This window comes from Vipera ursinii (assembly GCF_947247035.1).
Source record: "Vipera ursinii genome assembly, chromosome: 8".
Lineage (NCBI taxonomy): Eukaryota > Metazoa > Chordata > Lepidosauria > Squamata > Viperidae > Vipera > Vipera ursinii.
The window spans coordinates 19,567,319-19,591,545 of NC_139519.1; the positions used below are offsets into that span (position 1 = coordinate 19,567,319).

Genomic DNA, 24,227 nt, shown 5'->3' on the forward strand with positions numbered 1-24,227 from the left:
TATGTCCTATTCCAAGGGGTCATTTTTCTCCATTTGGAATGCCACTTCTTTGAAGGTGCTACCTACATGGTAAAATGAAAAACAGGAAGCAAAGGACTCAATCGGCCTATTTGCTGCTCCTCCAAAATATATTCTGAACCAATATAAGCCTTGTTCAAACATACTTTTGAACGAAGATGCTGCATGTTTAAACATTAGAGTTGTAGTGTTTATTTTTGGCCTCTCTTCAGCTCATCACCACAGAAACGAGAGGAAGGGTACCCAATCTCCCTCAAATTGTTCAAAGAGTTTGCAAATCACTGGAGACTTGTTGCCATAGTGACAGTTTATTCACAAGCGCATCAGCTAACTTAGTCACTCATCCTCAAGATGTTTTAATTACCTAAAGAGAACAAACAGATTCATGGGTTCCCCCACCCATTGCTGGATCCTCCCCCCCCCCCCAAAAAAAAAGAAAAACGAAGAGAGCTGTGAAGGAGCATCCATAATGAAGGTCCATGTGCAATGCCCAAGATGAACATAAATGGCATTGTTTAATTTACTGTTCCCTTCCAACTTTTGTTATTCTGTAATATTCTAAGAATATGAAAAAAGCAGACGGAACTCCCCAACTATATGATTTTGCTAATGGAAAATCTTCATTCCGTCTTTCTACATAACATCTTTGGAATTCCTTCTGTCCCAAAGGGTTCCTCTCTTGGAGAAAGCAGAGAAGGGTTTTTATCCCTGCACATTACGAAAAACTAGCTAATTATCTTGAAGAACTGGCTCTCTCTTTTCTACAACCAGATCTACTTCCTTTTGAACGGATATTGTTATGTGCATTTCATATAATAATTGGTTCTGCCCTTAGAGAGAAGAAGTGTAATTCATACGCTCTTTTCTTATAATTCTTGCAGGACTGTAAGATCTAGATTATTTATCACACTCTGAAAAATGAAGGATGTACAACCTATTTGACAGTGATACTAAAAATGATTGAATCGGCTGTTAATTTTTGGTGGCAGCTATGAAGAGATAAAAGAGTAATTTCCAATGGAATAGGATCCAGGGCTGTTCTGTGAGATAAGGAAATTAATAGAAACCTACATCATAATGGCATTTATAGTGGAAGCATGCAAAGTTGAGAATGGTCCATTCAAAAGCAGGGGTTGAGGTATTCAACCAGAGTAACTATCAACTGTGTTTTGTTCATTTTTGTCTTACAAATATTCTGACAGTTTTAGCCTGTCCATTGTATTCATAGATGTATGTTTTATTATTTTTATATGACCATAACCAATAAAGCTAAATGTAAATCTTAAAACTAATTTTTTTAGTGCAGTCATCATTTGTGCTTTGATTTCAACTTCTTTCAACAGCAAGGCTGTCCTCAATTTACGATTATGGATGGCAGCAGAACCTCCACTGCTAAACTCCATGCAGTTTAGTAAGATATGCCCAATTTGATGATGATGATAATAATAATAGTGAAGAAGAAGAAGAAGAAGAAGAAGAAGAAGAAGAAATTTCAGTGTCCTTCACATGTTCATTAAACAAACAATGGTAGAGCAAAGGCTATTTGTACAGAATGCTATACTTAAAGGGTAGTTTACCATACAAGCAGTAATATGCTCACAACATTGCAATGTTTTCTTTCTCAGCTGTCATGTTTCCAATAGAACTTGGATGCAAGTTCGTCCAGAAATTGCCCCCCCCCACTTAAGAGAGAGAGAGAGAGAGAGAGAGAGAGAGAGAGAGAGAGAGAGAGAGACAAAGCAAACACTCAATTTGACATCTTCTAATTGGTTAAATACCAGAATTATATTGAGAAAAATGTACTTATGTCACTATTTATTTACATGATTTATGAGCTGGCTTGCAGCAAGCTCTCTGGGTATTCACAGGAAAAAAAATTTAGAAATGCAATACAATAGAGCATGTTGGCATCCCAAATAAGAGAACGTAATACGAAACAATAGACCTAACATAGTACAACAGAAAAGGGGTTCCGAAATACAAAGGGGGTTACCTACACTTCAGTGGAATCATTAATGGGGAAATAAAAGGAACCCCCGACGGGGCATCACCCAGGCAACAGTGATGTCACCAGCTAATCCTTTCAACCTGGAAGCACTTCCGACACAAAAGCAGCAGCAACCTGTGGCTAAAATGCTATAAAGAGAAATATCAGCTAAATCAACTCTAGAAGGTGCTGTATTCCCACATATAGGTGCCAACACAGACCAAACCCTTTAACTCAGGGGTCTTCAAACTTGGCCCTTTTATGACTTGTGGACTTCAACTCCCAGAATTCCTCAGCCAGTCATGCTGGCTGAGGAATTCTGGGAGTTGAAGTCCTCAAGTCATAAAAGGGCCAAGTTTGAAGGCCCCTGCTTTAACTGATAGCAAGTTAATGACTGTATCTCACTTAAAGGAGGCATCTGAAGAGGCTTTCTGAACATAGAATCAAGGCCCAAATCAACAGCAATAATGGCACCAAGGCTCCAAAGAGGAAGGGCTATAAAATATTAAAACCCGCACTATGAGTGCCTATAAACAGGCAAACCAAGATGAGAAAAAGATTTTGATTTATCCGTTCATACTCAGCATTTACTGCTAGTTCAGACAACAAAACCAATTTTAGCCATTCTTACCCCATTAATCACATTAAGACATTTTTATGAAGCAGAAAGCAAATTAAACCCAACCTGAGTTAAACTTTGTATTAAGAAATGCCCTTGAATTATTAACTTTTATTGAAGATCTTTTAGAGAATAAGTCACGAATTTTAACTCAGTTAAAACTTCTAAAACCAAAACAATTTTCAGATCTCAAATATATCCCTGCAGCCTCAATCTATTTAAATAAACTGAAGCTCAAACAATGTCCTTATTACAGTCATATAATTCAGGCTTTTGGGCTAAGGGGACGATTTTGTCCCCCCCCAAAAAAAGCAGTCCCAGATATATTTCTCCAGTAGATTCTCCCATCCCATCTCTTTGAAAAATCTGATTCCATGATCCATCTCTGCCCTAGTAGTGTAGAGTAGAAAAAAATCCCTGTAAATGTTTACAGTGGTTGCGCAGTGGTTAGAATGCAGTATTGCAAGCTGACTCTGTCCACAGCCAGGAGTTCGATCCTTCCAAGGTCAGTAAAATAAGGATCCAGACCGTAGGGGGCAATATATGCTGACTCTGTAAACCACTTAGAGAGGATTGTAAAGCACTATTAAGCGGTATATAAATCTAAGTGCTATTGCTATTATGTCATTCACAGGACTTTTAAAAAAAAACTTAATAGATTTACGGTTTCAGTTCATCTGCCAAATCCTTCTAAAGCAACCCCTTTTAGTGAGGTATGAACAGACGAGTAGCTTACTTGTAGAATCTTGCTTGGTTAATTTCCGATAGAAAGATCCCTAATATTTTTGACAGATCCCTAATATTTTTTTCAGAGGGGTGGGTGGTGGCTTCCTAGCTATTCTTCCTGTTTTATTTTTTTATTATTATTATTATTTAACAGGTAGCTTCCCTGAACTCAGGAAGGCTGATTAATAATGCCTGACACAGCAAGCAACAGATCTGCAAATGAACAGTTCATCCAAGTTTTATTGCTTTTGTTCTTCGAAAAAAAAAAAAACAACGCCATCCCACATTGCTGAAAATTACAATACGATACATAGGCGGGTGTCCAAGAAGGGAAGAGTTATTATTAGCAGTCAGATCTGGAAAGGACAGATAACACCGGGCCAGTATTTGCTTCTGAATTTAAATGGCAAACCTCAGATGAGTCATCCTGAGCTTGCTTTAAGTCCTCTTCCTCCCATGGTTTCTAGAGTAAGACTAACGCCATAGGTTCACTTACGAAAGTTTGAAGGCCGCGGGATCCGCCGAAGAAAACCACTAATTCCAAAATTAAAGACTTGGGCAGTGAGAGTGAATCGGATGTGGTTTAAAACCGTGCTCTAGAGAAAATCTCAGATAAGCACAACAGTGGTTTTTGTTTTTAAATGAATGAAAGCTTACTGTCACAGAACTGAATGTTTCTTGTAGGCTTCACTTTGGTAGGTGTACATCACAACGTGAAACCCTGGCAGGTTTTTTTTTCCCCACTATAAAAGCAGATTTAAGATCTACTAATATACAGGGCAGTATTAAATGTCAGATTTTGCTTCCTTTTAGTACAGCTGCCCTATATAGTAGGTAGTCCTTGACTTACAATCGGTTGCTTAGCAACCAAAGGACGGATTCAAAAAAAGGGCACTTACAAACCAGATTCAATGCCCTGAGGTTTGCCCGCCCCACAGTCACGTGATCACATTTTGGGTATCTGAAGTTATGACCATTTGCGGCATCCTACAGTCACATGACTGTGATCTGCTTTTGGGGGGGGGGGGGTTGGCCGCAAACTGGTCTTTACTTCCAGCTTCTGGGGAAAAAACACCCATCCATTATGGACAATGAGCTTATTTAACAAAAACAGTGTTTTGCTTAAAGACCACCGCCCAAAAAAGTCATAAAATTGAGTTATGTGTTGACCTGCTTAATGATGAGCATAACCAACGTATGACCATATTTCTAGGTTCAACTATAGTCGTAGGTTGAACAATACGTGTAATTTATAATATGTATAATAATAATTTGTCCAATTACTGACAATTACTATTGTTTGAAAATAAACCTTTGGCTGAGGAATTCTGGGAGTTGAAGTCCACCAGTCATAAAAGGGCCAAGTTTGAAGTTCCCTGGTATAGTCCATGAAAGCTTACGCCACTATAAATCTGATTTAACACTCCAAATTATTCAGATATTGTGTTTGGGTTTCTTTAATTGCCTCTTAAACTAAAGCATCTCAGTATATAACCATTTTACTGATAATCAGTTCCTTAAAAATTTACAGTAGCTTCCAACTCTTGATTTTTTTTTCTTCTTTTTTGTACTTGACATTTGGGGCAAGTAATTGGAAGTGTCGTTTACTTTGAACTCTTGAAGCCAATGTTTACCTACTGAATTAACTTACAAAATCTGAATATTCAGTCAAGTTCATTGTAGATTGATAACATTCAGCTTCATCGTGCCTTCCTATGGGAATCGTGAACAACTAATTCGTGAAAGAAATTACAGTGGTTACATTGTTCATTAAATCAAACTAATTTGACTAATAACGGCACAAAACATTCAACAATCCTTCAGCCTAAGAACCCTCCCACAGCTCTTTGCTGCTCAGGAAAGTTGAGTAATCATGATTGGATATTCCGTATTTCAGGTCTAAATTCTTTCATTTAGAGAAGGTGTCCGTGAGAATTTGAATCTACAGGGAACAAGAATACTGAAGCGAGCCCTCAGGAATCAGGTAAAATTACTGGAAGTTTTTAAGAAAAGACTGGACAGCCATTTGTCTGAAACGGTATAGGGTTTTCTGCCTGAGCAGGGGGTTGGGCTGGATGATCTTCAAGGTCGCTTCCAACTTTTATTTTTATTATTATTATTATTATTATTATTATTATTATTATTATTATTATTATTATTTATATTATTATTATTGTTTGTTGTTGTTATTACTACTACTACTAAACTTTTATTCATAAAGCATGAAACTCAGTCTATTATTATTATTATTATTATTATTATTATTATTATTATTATTATTATTATCTCCACTTACCCTGTTCCTGGTAGGTTAGTATTGTTTTGCTGATTTACAAGCCATTGAACAGACTATGTCTGTTGAACATCTCACAAAATTAAATTCCAGGAGAAAATACCGAAATATGCCAGAGAAGTGAACCATTTCCACTTTTATTGCCCTCCTGTTCCAGACAGAGGCCATGAAACTTTCAGAAGAGCATGATCATCTACAAAAAGGATAAGCCTTCCAGAGACCAAATTATTATGTGAAATCATTTTCGTTCAAGACAGAGGCGTTAAAACTCATGAATATGTCATGTGGCTTCTGAGCAGCGCTTCTCTGTCAATTGAGCTAAATTCATCAATTTGTCACTAAAAAGAGGCAGATGTTCACAGAACACAAAATAATCATCTTTGTTCAATTAACCGTAATTTTAGATCTATAAAATTATGACCCTATAGATGCCAGAATGAACTATCACTGAAGTTCTCCATGCCTCCCTATATGGCCAAACATCCAATTTACCATATTTTAGCAATTTATACATAGTTATTACTAGGCTTTTAATCATTTTATGACATTAAGTGGAAAGAATTGTTGCTGCTGTTCCACATATTCTTCTTCCTCAACAGATATGTATTCATCAGCTCCAGGACTTGGGAGAAACAAGTCTTAAAGGTTTTAGGCCATTCAGCTTTATTTTTGACATTAAACAGCTAATCCACAAACAATTCTTTGAATTATGTAATGAGAAGTTCTATCTAAGCCTGTTAGCATTGTTGTGAAACTTAAAGGATAGATTCTCCAAAGACTAATGTCAATTTCTGCTTTGAAAACTGCTTTAACGACATTACAGAATTAAGGAATTTACTCATCTTGGCAAAAGGGAGTGCATTTTTACGAGCTGTATTGGTTTTGTTTGGTTGCTTAAAAACAGTTTAACGGTCTTCAGTAAACACTTGTGTGACCATTTTAAAGCAGTTGTGCAATAAAATGGTCTTAGTAATTTAAGCAAGCACTTTATAGTGTGCTTAACACTAGCATAAAGTCTAACTCTCTAGAAAAACAGAGATAATCCTTGCTATTTCCTGATCCAAGTAGAAATATAGTATTATGTCTAGATTCCTATCTTGCACTAAACCATACTTTTAAAACTAAGGCACAATAAAATGGATTTACATCTTATTTAAACCTTAGTGTGGGTTGCTTGTTTTTGCCTCAGCGTGTTGTATAAGCCTGTCCATTGTGGCTTGCAAATGGAACTTCAGCATGTAGTCAACAACTATGGTTTAACTCAACAGACTATGACAGAGGACCCAAACTTTTTCAGCTTGGCTGGAGGAGGGAAAAAGAAGGGAACCAGGCCACGCAAGCGGCGGGCCAGCACACATGTGCACAGCTCAACTTGCGTGAGCAGCCGGCTGGTGCACACGCACAGACAGCTCACCTCACGCAAGTTGAGTTGCACGAACATGTACGCACGTCCTGGCCTGCTGCTCACACAAGTTGAGCTGTGCACGTGTACATGCCAGCCACCGTTCACACGGCCCAGTTCTGAACAGGCTTAGGGACCCCTGGACTATGATATAAACAACATATGCAAATTCATTTTTGAAAACATTTTGTCCCTCTAGGTTGCAACATATTGTGTTACTCTTCCTGCAATGATCTATAGCAGTGTTTCTCAACCTTGGCAGCTTAAAGGTGAATGGGCTTCACCTCCCAGAATTCTCCAGGCAGCATGACTGGCTGAGGAATTCTGGGAGTTGAAGTCCACACGGCTTAAAGTTTCTGAGCTGGAGAAACACTGATCTATAGAAACTCTTCACCAGTATGAGTAGGGGAGCTCTAGCAAAGCAGGACACAGCACGGCAAGCTGCATCGTTCAATAATATCCTTGTATCCTTCTTTACAAACCTACTCATGATGTCAACAAGTAAAAAAAACCAACCCTCATCTTTTTCCTTGCTTGCTGGCCACAGTTGTTAAGTGAAACACTGAAGTCGTTCAGTTAGTAACACGGCTGTTAACTGAATCTGGCTTTCCCCATTAACTTTGCTTGTCAGAAGGTCGTAAAAGGGGATCACGTGACCCTGGGACGCTGCGACCGTCATAAATATGAACCGGTTGTCAAGCATCCAGATGTAAATCACATGACCACAGGGAGGCTACAACGGCCATAAAGGTTAAAAAAAAACAGGTCACCCAGCCTAACATTATGTCTTCCGATGGTACGTCCCAATTATCAGAGCAGGCTGGCTACAGTTTCCTGCTGCTGGCCTAGTTTTTGGCCCATGAGGAATCCTTACTGTACCATTTTTATGTTAATTTGGGTCATCCTCTGCTTGTATTTTGTTTTGGTTTTTAAAAAATAACATTTTGAGAAGTTATGCCAACCGGCTTCCCTGGCTGTAGTGTAGACAGACAGACAGACAGACAGACAGACAGACAGACAGACAGACACACACACACACACACACACACACCGGAGCATAAAGACTTTCCCAACTGATCTGGCTGAAGTCACTCAAAGACTGCAAGAAAGAAATCAGACTAAGACATCTATTTCACGAGGAGGGGCTGAACAGAGCAAAGGTTCTCCAAACCTACTTTAACCGTTCAAGTAACAAGTTATGGCAATCGGCTTAATTGGACTGAGCAACTGCTGCGCCTGGAGGTGCACAGGCCTTAGGCCAGAGGCGAGGGAACTGTGGCCTTTTTATGACTTGTGGACCTCGACTCCCAGAATTCCTGAGCCGGCATGGTTGAAGTCCACAAGCCATAAAAGGGCCAAAGTTCCCCGGCTCTTGTCTTAGACAGATGATCATCTTCCCAATTATTAGAACTATGTAGGGTTTTAGATTCAAAGAGTTGCTTTGGCACATAAGGACCAATTCCCATGGCATCTTTTCTAAGACCCAGCAATACAGGCAGGCTGCAAAACTGCTGGCCAGCACCTCCATTTAGGATACTTGCTGACAGGACAATTCTAGAAGCAACTTTTTACCACAGCCTGAATTTATATATATATATATATCCTCCTCGACTTTGGCCAAGCCAGAAAGAATAATCGAGAAACATCCTGCAACCTTGCAACCTGAGCTTCGTCTCTAGCACCTATCTCCTTCCACAATATGAAAAGTTTAAAAATATATATTATTTTTAAAAAATGGTTGTATCTTTTCTCCCCATCTGTAAGAAACTCAGAAATGAACCAATGAGTGGACTTTGAACTGCTTAGCTCCCAGAAAACATGGATTGGCCCAGTAATGAACGCTAGCATACCTGGACCACGCTTCGAAAACTGACCAACAATTTTTTAAAAGATCGTTCTTGTACAAAATGATGAAGATCTGGTGGCAAAGTGAGGAGTGTATACAAGGTAGTCCTTGACTTACGACCACAGTGGAGCCCAAAATTTCTGCTGCTAAGTGAGACATCTAAGTGAGTTTTGCCCCATTTTACGACCTTTCCTGCCACAGTTATTAAGTGAAACACTGAAGTCATTCAGTTAGTAACGCGGCTGTTAAGTGAATCTGGCTTTCCCCATTGACTTTACTTGTCAGAAGGTCGTAAAAGGGGATCACGTGACCCTGGGACGCTGCGACCGTCATAAATACGAACCGGTTGTCAAGCATCCAAATGTAAATCACATGACCACAGGGAGGCTACAACGGTCATAGAGGTTAAAAAAATGGTCATAAGTTAGTGGAGGACTACCTGAACGTGCTTGGTTGCCAAGCACCCAAATTTGGATCACATAACTGTGGGGATGTTATGATGCTTGCAAGTGTGAGGGCTGGTTGCAACTTTTTTTTTTTGAGTGCTGTTGTGATTTACAAATGGTTTTAAAGCAGAAGACTAGCAGTATATCAAACAAATATAAATGCTAACGTATATTTACACTTGACCGCACCGGATCAAAAGATGACAAGGACACGGCGTGTTTCGGCGTGTTTCCCATGTTCATACATTTAAAAATAACAGGAGTTAAAACCCTGGCAATAAATTATGGGATTAAATGTGAATGTTTACTTTGGCTATGGCAAAACAATATAATAGACAGAGCTCCGCTTTGTAAAATCATTCATTGGAGACAAAGAGTCACATACTCAGAGCCCTGGTGGTGCGGTTTGGAATGCAGTATTTTAGGCTAATTCCGCTGACTGCCAGGAGTTCAATCCTGACCGGTTCGAGGTTGACTCAACCAGCCATCCATCCTTCCGAGGTTGATAAAATGAGGACCCAGATTGTTAGGGGCAATAGGCTGACACTGTAAATGGCTTAGAGAGGGCACCATGAAGCAGTATAGAAGGCTAAATGCTATTGCCATCACGTTTTTAAAGCAAATTCGGAACATTCTTTCTAGGCATATCAGAACATAAGATATGCATGGCAAGACATGACTTTTGCCTTCCTATGTTTATAGATTCTACTGAATTGACGAAATATCTAACTTTAACATCAAGCAGAGCATATTTAAAACAAGTATTGATAGCACCATCAAGAACTATTAACACTTTTTTAAAAAAAGTGGAAGGAAAATAACAAAACAATGGCAAGTTTTTTTATATCTAAGGTAAAGATTTTAACTTAACTAACTGTGCCATATTCATTTTATTTCACAGGAATTTTGCAAAAATCACGCTGGGTTGTAAATTACTAAATTTCTAATTCCCTAACAGGAAAATGGCAATGGCCACAGAAATACGTGGATTAATGAAATGCGTAGATGTAATTTCCGCTGCTCTTTTCTATTGGACAATGGCATGAAAGGTTGGTTAAATACTTTATGAATATGGTTCTGAAATATTTCTGTTTACATGAGGAGCGCCTCTGATTGTTTTTGGCCACGCAGACATCCGTTGCTGTGGACCAGCCATTAAATCTCCTGTTTAATATCTCTATTTCCCATTGCAATAAGAGTGGAGGAAAACCTTGCAGGTTGTAAATAGGAGTCTGAATACTCTCTGGGGATTCATCTGCAGTTATGTTTTGTTATACCCAACGATGCTGCAAGGGCTGGACAGAATGACTTCATTATAAATGAAATGTTATAGTGATCAGTGTTAAGATGTCAATCAGTCAAACCAAATAATAATGAAACACGGACGCATACAAGTACAGAACCGGACGTAGCCAATGGTGAGAAGAACAACGCATTTTATATTGGGACTGCAGACATTTCTTTAGAAAGAGAGACATGCTGCCAGGCTGCCTAGTTAATGTTTTGCCCTCAACAGAGGAAGCTTTGTGGGTTTTCTTTGTAAATCAGAGCAATCCTAGTTTACTCAACTTAAGTGTCTCCTCCCACTTCCTCTCCAAGTCAATTCTGTTGCGGAATGTGGCACACACAATCTTTCCTCCCTTGATCGTTCTTATCAAAACCACAGCTGTGAGCAAGCTCTTGCAATCAACAATGTTCACAAGTTTAGCATTTCCTTCAAATGTTTAATCATTTCGAGCTATGGAAAACCGGACTGATATACCATAGTAGTTGGGTCTGCTGCACAGCAGTGCTAAACCAAAACCTAACAAATTGCATTATACGGCTTATCACTAATCTCACCACTATGTAACACAGGAAAACAATAATAATAATTCACAATCAGATATGCTATTCTACACATAATCTGGAAAATCATTCCTATGACGGACAACTTGGAGCAAGGACATACTATTTCACATTAACTCAGGGATCCAAAAAGTAAAGATAAAAGCTCTCTGAGTCAGCCTCAACTGCTGGTGAACATATCCATGACTATGTATCGTCTTGGCAATAACACCGAGGTGGTTTGCAAATGCTGCTTTAACAAACCATCTAATTCGCCATATTATTTTGCAATTTGTTATATTCAGTTTTCCACATATGTCATGCTTTCTGAAATGGTCCATAGTGTGTGTAACGGGTTCACTTAACCAGCACTCCAAACAGATTGTAAAATAAGGCATGCTTTATGACTGTAATGAGTTAGGACCAACACTGCAGGCTCAATTAGAGTTGTAAGTGAAGGACTGCCTGCCTGTACACAAATAGATTCAAATGTCCACCTCAATACAAATTCACGCAAATTCATGCACACAAAAGGCCCAACAAAGTGGGTCTAGCTTTCTCCAGTTGTGTTACACTCCAGCTTCTACACTTCCCAATAGCTTGAAAAGATGAAAAACACTCTAATCCATGGGTGTTCAGATTTAGCAATTTGTAAGACTCGTGGACTTCAACTTCCAGAATTGCTCAGTCATCCACCTTGAGTTAAGTTGGAGTCCACAGGTCTTGCCAAGACTGGACACCTTTGCTCTCATCGGTTACCTCTGGTAAGCACCAGGTAGAAGGCTGCTGATATGATGGGTGGAGGATACACCTTCACAACTTGCAAGAGAAATGGAGAAACACTGCTATTGGGGAATTTTTGTCTAATCATTTTTGGCTCATAGAATCTCGCTAAGACTGCAGCCAAGCTGGCAACTGCTGCACTCAACCAGATCTGGCTCTGCAAACTCTAAGCGCCGGGAAGGAGAAACAATGACGTGCAGTAAAATAAAACTTGATTGCTGCAAGGGCAGGATGGTGAGGGGAGGCACGGAGGCGTTTCAGAGGGGTGAGCAAATCTGGTGGAAAGGAATTCGCTCTCAGGCTGTACTTCAGCCCAAAGCAGACACAAAAAGACTACGAAGAAGATTACTAGGGTCTCAGAAAAGGGTAGTCTGTTGCCTAAGCTAGAGATTATTTGACAGTCCTGGATAATTTTGTTTAGAACACACGTGTGTGTGTGTGTGTGTGTGTGTGTGTGTGTGTGAGAGAGAGAGAGAGAGAGAGAGAGAGAGAGAGAGAGAGAATGAATCATCATCAGGTGAGGAATGGAACATATCACCAGCTACTGGTCTAAGAGCTCATTTTCTATTGTGATATTAACTTCGTAGTTACTTCTATCTCCCACTACGATCTTACAAAACAATGTCACCTTGTAATAAGGCACCAAAATATGATTTCTTCACTAATCCTTCAAAGAATGCAAACACCGGCCTTCTTCGCAGCGAATCGCTCACTTGCAGCCAAGCGCAGAACGGGGGAACGAATCACGAAGACATTTTACGTCTGTGGCCTCTTGCGTCACAGCTGTATCAAAATCAGGTGGTGGATGTTAAATTAAACAATTAAAAAGCCTGTGGAGGAACTGAATCAGTTTATGTTAATGCTATCCACTACTTGAATAAAAGGTTGTTTGTTTCAACTTTCTCTTAAACTTCTGAAGACTGGAATGGAGCATCAGAAAATGTTGGGCTGGGTCCAAATTCAAGCTTTCATCGGGGAGAACCCTAGGCTCTTTGTTAAAAATTCAAACAATTTATGGCAGGATAAGGCAAGTACTGAAGCACTGAGAGACCCTGCAAGACTGGCTTACATTTTATAACGCCATGGAAACTCAAATGAAGGGCAGGAAAGTAGACCAGTAAGAAGAATATATATTTTTGGAGACTGCCTGGGATCGTTCTGGATCACCACCGGAAGAAGTAAAAAGAGAATATCTTAAGAATGGGAACTAAACCTTAATGCGTGCAGTGAAGCTAACGAAGCGATACACAAAAGCTGCACCTCACTTGTAATACTTCAAGGATAAAGTTACTGGCTCAAAACCTATTGAGCAATTGAACATAATGAGCTGTTATAAAAGAGGTTGAATGCTGAAAGCACGTAGCTAAGGGCCATAAACAAATTGAAATTTCTGATTAACCTACGCATCACATTTTTTTAGGCCCACCCACCTTCTGCTGTTTTTATCTGTCCAGCATCTTTCAAAAAAGCAACACCCCATCAGGAAGCAAATATGTCAGTCATGCCAACAGACGGTTAACCCAACTAGTAGGATTTTTAAAAACTAATAATTAACAACAATTTCCATTAAGGTTAAGATATAATTCTAAAGGACAGTGCCAGGAACGAATGACCAGACCCTAGGCATGCAGAGTTCAAACTAGCTATAGGCACCCTCAGTTTACGACCACAATTGAGCCTCAAATTTTTGTTGCTAAGGGAGACACTTGTTAAGTGAGTTTTGCCCCATTTCACCACCTTTCTTGCCACAGCTGTTAAGTGAATCCCTGCAGTTGCTAAGCTAGTCACATGGTTGTTAAGTGAATCTGGCTTCCCCATTGACTTTGCTTGCCAGGTCGCAAAAGGGGATTCGCAAGACCCCGGGACACTGCAACCGTCGTAAATATAAGTCAGTTGATAAGCATCTGAATTTTGATCATGTGACCATGGGGAGGCTGCACATAAGTGTGAAAAATGGGCCAGAGGTCACTTTTTTCCAGGGCTGTTGTAACTCTGAACTATCACTAAATGAACTGTTGTAAGTCCTTGTACTTTATTATTTTCTGCCTACAGTACAGGAATCTCCCTAGACATCTTGGTAAGACCAAGTAAGGCTCAAAGGTGTGTGTGTGTGGGGGGGGGGAGACCTTGCCCTCTTGTGTTTACATAGTGAGTCCAAGCTAATTCCCTGCTTCAGTCCCGCTCCGAACTGGGACCACTGCATGTCAGCATATACATCCCATTGCTCAGAAGTTAGTATAACCAGCTTGCTCAACGTAACTACAAGGGAGGCCTAGCTGTGGTGCTGTCAAGGTAAACTATGTAAAGCTATTTCCACACATAAATGATACCCAAACTACTATCCTTAATTTGGAAGCTCTTCTTTTGCTTGGATGACACCTTTCAGATTTCAGGACACAAGTATTCAATGAAATGAGGCAGGCTGTTGGGTAAGCTATAAACAGAAAACAATGCACTCCCAAAATTAAACAGCAATTCTTGGTCAATAATTTGAATTTAACCTCTTCAAAGCACTCCAAGTATCTCCATTGCGTGACAGCTCTAAACTGTATTAATAGCCCGGCTGGTAAACATCTAGTTTGGTTCATTTGATCTATTCCTGTGTTTCAGCTTGCAACAGGGATGCTTTTCTTGACCAGCACCAATGCAGAAGGAAGCAGAGATAAGATTATTGCACTTCTACTTGCTACTGATATACATCTCCCATAAGACCCAGCTAGCAAAGCCAACTGGGAGGCAGCTGTGAGTTATAGCCCAGAAACACTGGGAAAACCGCACAGCTACCCTCCTGAACCAACTAAAAAGAAATTCAGTTTGATTTGATTTGATTTCATGGAAAACTTTACCCCGTATCCATTCAACGGGTTTTAGAGAACTGGCCAAAGGACTGCTTCATTTTTATCCAGGTGATGTTTTTTTGCCCAGGGTGATTTAGAACTGCAATCTAATTCAAAATGGTTTTTTTTAAAATATATATATAAGTAGTATTTCATTTTACTGCATCCTAGCTCTCTGCTTATCACATTTTAAAAACTGTTTATGGTGGTCAAAGGGTCCAGTTGTGACCATCAGGATCTCAATTTGCCACGAAACTCAGCTCCGTCTGCTTACTATATATATTTTGGAAAAATGTTTCAAAGGTTAAACGGGAAGAGGAGACCGCTCTCCGGATGCTGTCGGAGAAAAAAGGATATAAATACCATAAATGCATAAGGCCATAGAACTCTGCTGGTGTATTGCATTTGAAACAGAAACATTCTAATAAAAAAAATGAGGGAATCCTATTAATATTCATAAAACCAGGAACGTGCGCTATGAATATTTATGCAGGATTAAGCTTCACATACAAGTGCTTACACAGACAGGATGAGGTAGAAACAAACGTGTTAACTGTTAACGTTAAACAGATTAATGTCCGACTTGGTGCCGGAGACTTCTTAACTGAGAGGGGGAAAAAAAAATCTACCTAATACATTTATGCCAAATCATTGACTTAATGGAGAGCTCTAATGGGGAGAAAAATACAGCCCTCACCCCTTTATTAAATCTTATGAAAAGCAAGCTCAGCTTTAGTTTCTTTTTAAATCAAAGCTGGCCAAGAAGGAAACAGAGGTCGTGCCATCAGTTCATAATCGGGGAAACGGCATCCAGACAGGATACCCACAAGCAGCTGAGCTTGCGTTTGCTCAAAGAGGGGAAATGCCATCCCGTCAGAAGGCTTTAACAGGTGCAGAGATTTAATCTCCCCATCAGGAAGTGGACACATGACAGCTCTCCATTGGCACGTTATCCGTGCCAAGCAACCCAATAGGGGCTTTTACTAGAATCCTGCATCCCATTCTCATCGTGCCGCGTTATCACGCTGGCTGGACAATTTTTTTTTGAGAGGGATCTAAAAGCGACCAACGAATCACCACTATGCTGCAAATGCGGAGGAAATTGAACCATTCTCCAGCAAGTTCCAGGGGAGAAAAAAAAATTGTCCTAAAATTATAAGGATGTGCACTGTGCCACAGAATCTCCAATGGGAAAAAAAAAACGTGAACAGGGTCCTGCCTTCAGTTCAAAGATATAAATGGGATTAAAATAAAAAAATAAAGATTCCAGAGAGATCTATTATTGTATAAGGTAATAAATCATAAGCAGGGGCTCCTAAGAATATTTCAAGCATGGTATGAAGAATTAGTCCCTCAAGGGGGGGGGCTGCAATTAATTTATGCAAAATTATCCGAGTACTGGCGTATGTACCCAGGCCACAGAATCTTTAAAGAAGAAAACATGAAGAGGGGCCCCATCTTCAGTTCAAATATTCTACACAGATCTATTGCATCTTAGCAGGATCTCCTAAGAATATTTCCAGCATGGTATGAAAATTAATCCTGCAAGGTATGAGGAGACACACATCACTGGAAAGTTATTTCTGTATGCTTTGGAGAACTGTTAATAGCAAGTGCTTCCATTTTAATAAGAGGTGTTTCATTTTGAGAATTTGACTTGTTACTTCTTTTTTATTTAACCTTATGCAGGTTGGGACTGAAAGCCATTTAACCAGAGAGGAATGTCTTCCATAAGCTTTAAGGCAGATTTGATTTAAGGGAGGGCAAGCATCCTCTCAGTTAAGAGTAACCATATTGGTATGCCTTAATTATACTCCCTAATAAATCTGAAGTCTGAAAGCCAATGCAATAGGCAGCTGATAGTGGGAAAACAGTCAAGCTCTGTTCACTAGATAACATCAGGTTGATCAAACAGATGCTTTCCCATGCGAACTGTTTCCTAATGCAAGCTTCTAGACTGATCTGAAACCAGATTTCTTGCTCCTGTGCCAAGAATGCAGAGGTCAGGCCTCATAAATATGTCCGCACACACAAGGTAAAACAAAAGACTCAGGCAATTACCTCTGTAACCAATCTGATTAAGCTCCACCACTTCTTTAAAAGCTTTATAAGAAAACAAACTGCATTCAGCCACCCAATTAGTTTTATCCCAGAAAGGATTTAAGCAATCTTTGCTTTAAATTACACCATGCCATGTCTTTTCCATACATCTCAAAAGAAAACAGACCCATGGGGATATATTGTAAGGAGAGAGAATCCTAAACTGATTCCACAAACAGGCAAAATCCAGTTATAAAATGGCCAGAGGGGAGGTAAAAAACCAGAACCAGGAGCCAGCTTTGCTGTTCTGTACAAGGTCTCTATTGAACAACCACAGCAGTAGTTTAAGGGCAATCCAGTAATTGAATTTGGCCGGTTTATTTTACTAAACTATTACAACAACTCTGAATAAATGCAAAACACTTGCTTAAAAAGAGAGAGCTATAAACAGATCAGATTTGTGTAAACACAGAGAGCAAACAAGGGGGGGGAGGGGGCAAGTCCTGGCAGATCAAGAAAATGCAAATATTCTGCCTCCAGGAAAGCGGAAAAGTACATTTTTCAAGGAGATTCTGGAGAAGGATGGATGCTGCAGTGTTGTTTGGTCTGGGTCAGAAAGGAGGTTATAAACGTTACAGAAACGGGTAACTTCTCCCCTTTCCCAAATCTGCCCCAATACATCGAACACAGCAGAGATGATTCATCTTACAAAGGTTCATTCATTGGAATTGTGTTTTTCTTCACCCTGTGAAATCCCACAAGGGAATCCATCGCTGGGGCCTCCCACCTTTCCTTCGCACTTATCTGTCATCCTGAGAGCCTGGTAAAAGCCAGCAGGATGGAAAGGAGGAGCGAAAGAAAAGAGAGACTTCATGCTTCTTCTTCGCTCAGACGCTTTTGAGCTGCCTGATAAGGGGACATAAAGTCACCTTTGTAGTGGGAGAGGGGGGGAAATGTCCCATATACACACACACACACATACCCATGCTCAGAGATGTTTAACAGCACCTCCTGAGTGTAGACACACACACACACACACACACACACACAGGTATATGTATGGACCTTATTTGTTGAAAACATGTGGAAGAGGCATCTTGCAGTGAATAGACAATGGCTAAAATGATATGTATATGTTTATGCATATAAAAATAAGGAGGCAGGTGGACTGCATATGTGTGTGTGTGTGCGCGTGCACGCCTGTATATATGTATATAGCAATTCATTGGTCTCCTGATACATACATATATTGCAACCCCCGAAGTGTGTGATTGTGTGTGTGTCCGTATTGCAGGAAGCCGGTGGGTTGCAAAAAAGCAAAGGAAGAGAGACTGCAGGTGGAGGGAGATTCGCTGCAGAATCAGCAGCTGGAAAAGGGCTGGCTGTGTGTGTGTGGGGTGTGTGTGTGTGTGTGTGTGGTGTGTGTGTGCTTGTGTGTGTAAGGCAAACCTAGTTTTCAAACACCTCCAAAGCCGCCTGGAAAGCTTCTTGCACCGGGACCCTTTCGCGCTCCCCTTTCCCCGCGGCTGATGGACGCGCCCTCCAGGTCGGGACGCCTGGAGCAGCCCATCCGGGCGAGGGGGGGGGATGGATTCCGCCGCCTCCCGCACGGGTCTCCAACCCCCCCCCCCCCCCCGCGCCTACCTCGATGTAGCCGGCCAGCGTGGCCGCGGGGCTGCCGAGAGCCAGGAGCAGCAGCCAGAGAAGCGACCCGCCGCAGCGGCGGCCCATGGCCGGGAGAGCGCCGCCCGTCCGCGCCGTCCCGCACGCCTTCATCCCGCGCCGCCGTCCAGGAGCAACTGCCGCGCCGAGACCGCGGCGGCGCCACCACCAGCCGCGCTTTCGTCATCGGGAGGGAGGGGCCGGGCACACGCCCCGCCCCCCCCGGCGCCAGCACGTCGCTGGGTTGGCTAAAGCGCGCCACGCGGAGGCGGGAGCTAAGAAGACGGACGGTGCGCGCAACCAAAGAAGCCACCGAAGGGTGAGAGTCTTTCTTTCTTTCTTTTCATTACGCCCGCCCTCTTTCAGAGGGACCAATCAGGCGGACTTTAGCGGAGTTTGGCATTCTACGCCCGCCTCCCCGCAACAGGACAGGTCCAGAAAGGAGCCGAAGCTTTGATTGAATTGATTATTGATGGATTATGGGCTAAGAAGACCGCATAGAATAGATCGATGGAGGTGTGTTCCTAACCTGGTCCTTCAATCCCTCCAACGGTACATTAAATTATATTATTCGGCAGAAGGGCGGTATAGAAATTAAATAAATAAATAAATAAATAATATTAAAGCTATTCATATTCCGTTTTGGGGTTAAATTATAGGTAATGTAAAAAATATCAACATCAAATCATGAATCATGAACCATAATTCTTTTCTTGCTTTAGGGCCATTGCCAAATGGTAATACAATCCCAATCGCTGGGCTGTGGGAAGCTTATGGTTTGCTTGACAAGCAGACCACTTTATTTATTGAATTTATTTGCCCCCCCTCCCCCCATCTCAAGGGACGCGGTGGCTCAGTGGGTTAGGACGCTGAGCATGTCGATCAGAAGGTCGGCAGTTTGGCGGGTCGAATCCTGAGTGCCGCGTAGCAGAGTGAGCGCCTGTTACTCGTCCCAGCTTCTGCCAACCTAGCAGTTCAAAAGCACGTAAAAATGCAAGTAGAAAAATAGGGACCACTCCGGTGGGAAGGTAACAGCGTTCTGTGCGCCTTTGGTGTCTAGACATGCCGGCCACATGACCACGGAGACGTCCTCGGACAAGCGCTGGCTCTTCGGCTTTGAAACGGAGATGAGCACCGGCCCCTAGAGTTGGAAACGACTAGCATGCATGTGCGGGGGAACCTTCACCTTTACCTTTTACCCCATCTCATATCAAAACGACCTAGGGCGGCTGGAAGGAATTGCAAGGTTGCTAGAGAAATTACGGGGACCTAAAACCCTTTTATTTGATGTAAGGTTGCAATAATCCAGAAGCCCATTAAAAGGCAGATGTAAGAGGGTGCTATCTTTCTTGGCTGAGCCCTAATTAGTGTTTTATTCTTGCAACCTGAATGGTTTTATATCCTTCTCAAAAAAAAATTAGATAAGTTTCTAAAAGTTTAGGGTTTTTGGACTCAGGTGTGGCTGTAAGTCTGTATTTCCAATCTAGTGCATTTTCTGCATCCTACTGTCTTAATTCAATCATCGCCAAGCGATGTCTATAGAAAGAGAACATAAAAGGACGGCCTTGGCAGAAAGAAGGAAGATTTGTCACCAAGATAACATAAATGTGGCTTAAACTTATGCAGATAAAGATTTATCAAAGTGCTTAACACAGATGTTGCCCCAATTCATATGAAAAGATGGGTAGTCCATTACATATGACTAGGGAGTCAGTTACATGACTGACCCAGTTTTATGATCTTTTGGGGGGCTGGTTGTTTACCAAACAGGGTGGTAAGTACTGGTTTTCAGCAAACGTCCTAAAATGCGGTCACGTAACCATGGGACGCTGCTAACAAATGTAAATGCAGCCATGTTGCAGAGCTTCCTAACTAACAGAAATTTAGCAAAAAAGTCAACTTTGGGGGGCACTCCTGAAATATTTTTTTTCCTTACTTCAGATTTTTCAGGGCATCTGCTACAGGCACGAGAATATTCTTAGGAGAATGTTGGACCACTGAGTCCCGTATTTCAGAGAAATTCCAGTTTTTTGTTCTCAGCGAATACTACAAAGGGTTTTTTTTTTACGAAACAAACCATTCTGTAAAAGAATTACAATGCTGTTGCTTAGGGATTAATCCGAAATGCAGTTTTTCCCTGCAATTTGTAATACAGTTACTTATAGATTTTTTTCCCCTCCAGTGGAATTTCGAAGACAACCTTTTGCTGACTCGATCAATAACCTCACCTGCAACAGGGCTCAAGTGTTTGAAAGCTTGGTTCTCTTTATCATCTTCATGGCCAAAGCTGCAGGAAGGATACATGGCTTGATAGAGAGGCCTCTTGACCCAAGAGTTTGCATTTCAGAGTCCAAGCTGCAAAACTGGGGCTGGGCATTGACAACATCTGGAAGCAGAGGCATTCATTAACGAACAGGGAAGGAAGGAAGGGGGGAATCTTTATTTCCATTTTCTTTTTTTAACCCTTATTTGAGTCAACCACAACTAGTGGGTTCACACAACCTGCAAGCCAGCAAGGAGTTCACAACTTGGATTTGCGCTGAGTTCCTTCAAACGTTCCAACAATGGGTAGATTTTAGGAGGTCAGACAAGGACAGTTTTTAAATGTATAGCCCCGTCCTTTCAACTGTATTTAATTGGTTTCATTTCAATGGAATATAAAAAAGGTGGGGGTTTTTTCTCCCCTTGCTCCATTCTTGGCTTTGTGCCTGCAGGTTGTCTTCGACTTATCACCTCCCACTTAATGACTGTTGCAGCCTCCCCATGGTCATGTGATCAGAATTAGGACCCTTGGCAGCCCACATGTGTTTACAACATTTGCAGTGTCCTAGGGTTCTGTGATTGCCATTTTGTGACCTTCCCAGCTGGCTTCCGACAAGGGAGGGAAACCATATTTGCACTTAAAAACTGCAGTGACAGAGCAGTGGCAAAAAACCACACAACAAATCATATAATTGTGCACGGCTCACTTAACGGCCGCCTTGCTTTAGCAATGGAAAATTTGGTCTCAACTGCGAAACGTTTTCAAGGGGGGGAAAAACAAAAGTCCAGTTGCCTTTTGAAAAAGCCCCTTTGGGACAGTGTGATGGGCACATGCAGCGGTTGTGTCGCTCTTAGGGTTTAAACCAGGGATGCATTGTGGCAGGGGTATCCAACTTGGGCAATTGTAAGACTTGTGGACTTCAACTCCTAGAATCTGGGTTCTGGGTGTTGTAGTCCACAGGTCTTAAAGCCGCCAGGTTGGCCACCCCTGACCTAAGACTTTCTTGTGCTCTGCCTCTTGCTACAGAGATGGGAAGTGGGGGGCGGATTTCTGAAAATATTGCACTTTGGAATGGGCAATTTCTACTGGTTCCACAGTTTGATTACGGTAAAAGTTGTTTGCAGAGGCCAGGTGTTCCCTGCAGGCATCTAGAAACTCCATTTGAAAAGAACCTGAAGCCCCTGGCAATGGAAAAATATGCAGGAGCTTTTTTGTCATTCTCTTGACATTTATCCCAAATGTCTATGCCTGGGAAATGATGGGAGGGTGGGGGCGGGGTGGGGGGAGGGAAACCTTCCAGTGGAAAGGAAGCAGCCATGTGAGGGCTTTAATTAGGAGTTCCCACCCGACCATCGAAATGGAAAATGATATCATTTATAATAATCCAGGTGGGTGAGATAGTTGCCAGCCTGAGCCAACGTTGACATCAGGAATTGCAAAGCAGTTTGGGATGCAGGGAGAATGGAAGATCAGGGCTGAACACATCCATCCCTGGAAATCTTTTCTTTTTTAATCACAAAGGGAGGAACTAAGATAAGCAGAGGAGGAGAGGGAGGCCTGTGATACAGATAAAAATGTTAATTTATGGGGACTGCTGCAAGGGAGTGCTGGGTTGGAATTTTCAGTTGAAATCTTGCAAAGGTCGCTTGATTCCCCAAGGCTTTTCTAATGACCGCTTTATATGTGAGCGGGATATAGAGTATTTGCTTGATATATATGCATTACACTAAGCATTATACTGCCTTGCTTGAGCTTAAAACACTCTACAGCTAGTCCTTGATCTCTGTTGCAAAGCAAGACATCTGTTAAGGGAATTTTTTTGCCCCGTTTTACGACCATCCCTGCCACGGTTGTTACGTGAATCCCTGCGGTTTTCAGCTTAGTCATTCGGTTGTTAAGTGAATCTGGCTGACTTTGTTTGTCAGAAGGTTGCAAAAGGGGATCGTGTGACCCTGGGACATGGCAACTGTCGTGAATATGAGTCAGTTGCCAAGCATCACGTGACCACAAAGAGGCTGCAACGGTCGTAAGTGAGAAACGGTCATAAGTCACTTTTTTCAGGGACCTTGTGACTTTGAACGGTCAATAAATGAACTGTTGTTAAGTCAAGGACTACCTGTATAAGCCTAAGCATTGTGGTTTATTGACTGATCTTCTATGAAGTCATGGCTTGGCAGATCCATTTTATTATACACTCACAGACCATCATGGCTGAGTGTGATGTATGAACAAGCTCACTGCTAGTATATTCTAGCCATATGACTAATTTATATTCCACATACCAGCCTTCATTACCTATTATCTTCCTGGTGTTTTGTTTTGTTTTTTGTGGGCGGGGTGGGGGTGGGGGGGGTTGATGCCTTTGAGGCAATGTTGGTTTCTGAAGAATGCCTGGACAAGTCCCTGCAGTTTTCTTGGTAAGATTTTAGAAGTGGTTTGCCCTTGCTTGTTTCTTCCTAGGCTGAGACTGAATGGCCCAAAAATCACCCAGCCAGCTTTCATGCCTAAGGCAGCACTAGAACTCACTGTCTCCTGGTGAGTGGCCCAAGGTCACCCAGTCAGCTTTCATGCCTGATGTGGAACTAGAACTCACATCTCCTGGTGAGTGGCCCAAGGTCACCCAGTCAGCTTTCATGCCTGATGTGGAACTAGAACTCACAATCTCCTCTGAAGTGGCCCAAGGTCACCCAGTCAGCTTTCATGCCTGATGTGGAACTAGAACTCACATTTCCTGGTGAGTGGCCCAAGGTCACCCAGTCAGCTTTCATGCCTGATGTGGAACTAGAACTCACAATCTCCTGGGAAGTGGCCCAAGGTCACCCAGTCAGCTTTCATGCCTGATGTGGAACTAGAACTCACAATCTCCTGGGAAGTGGCCCAAGGTCACCCAGTCAGCTTTCATGCCTGATGTGGAACTAGAGTGGCCCAAATTCAGGCACCTGGCAACTGGCATATATTTAATGACAGTTGCAGCATCCTGGGGTGAAGTAATCTCCATTTTCAGCCTTGCCAGCTGAGTTCCAACGAGCAAAATCAAGAGGGAAAACCCGGATTCCCTTAACAACCACTTTTCCTAATTGTAGTTATTCGTTTAACAACCTACAATTAAAGCCTTAGGAATCTATCTATCTAGAACTTCTAACAGTAGTACTGTAGCTTATAGTCAAGATCCTGCCAAATTTCTACTGGAATAAAGGATGCTGGGCAGGTGCTTTGGAAGCGCCATCTTTCAGGCAGTAGCTGACTGAAGGCTTCAGTGGAGACATCCCTTCGTCTGTTTATTTTCCGTTTTATAGCTTCTCCACTTCTCCGTAATGTGCCATCCATCTGGCTTTCAAGCTAGGAATGCCAGACAGGTATTTTAATTAAAATATTTTTTTTAAGTCTAACGGTGGCTTACGTTCTCTCTTAGACTGATGGATTATGATGGTTCTGTCTCAGCAAGCAGATGCTTTTCGGCCCAGCCGCTGCATTCTTA

The 24,227-nt window shown here is 41.7% G+C and overlaps 1 protein-coding gene across 4 annotated transcripts in view; it reads right to left on the bottom strand.

The window, feature by feature from the left end:
• The window catches only part of APLP2 (amyloid beta precursor like protein 2), a 51,821-nt gene extending 32,998 nt beyond the window's left edge, over window positions 1-18,823 (bottom strand). For all 4 annotated transcript variants that reach the window (XM_083368719.1, XM_083368718.1, XM_083368717.1 and 1 more), the window contains exon 1: window positions 18,469-18,823. In XM_083368719.1, coding sequence (XP_083224845.1) covers window positions 18,469-18,600 — 132 coding nt within the window. In that variant the 5' untranslated portion in view covers window positions 18,601-18,823. The remainder of the gene's footprint in view (window positions 1-18,468) is intronic.
• Between the last annotated feature and the right edge of the window lie 5,404 nt (window positions 18,824-24,227).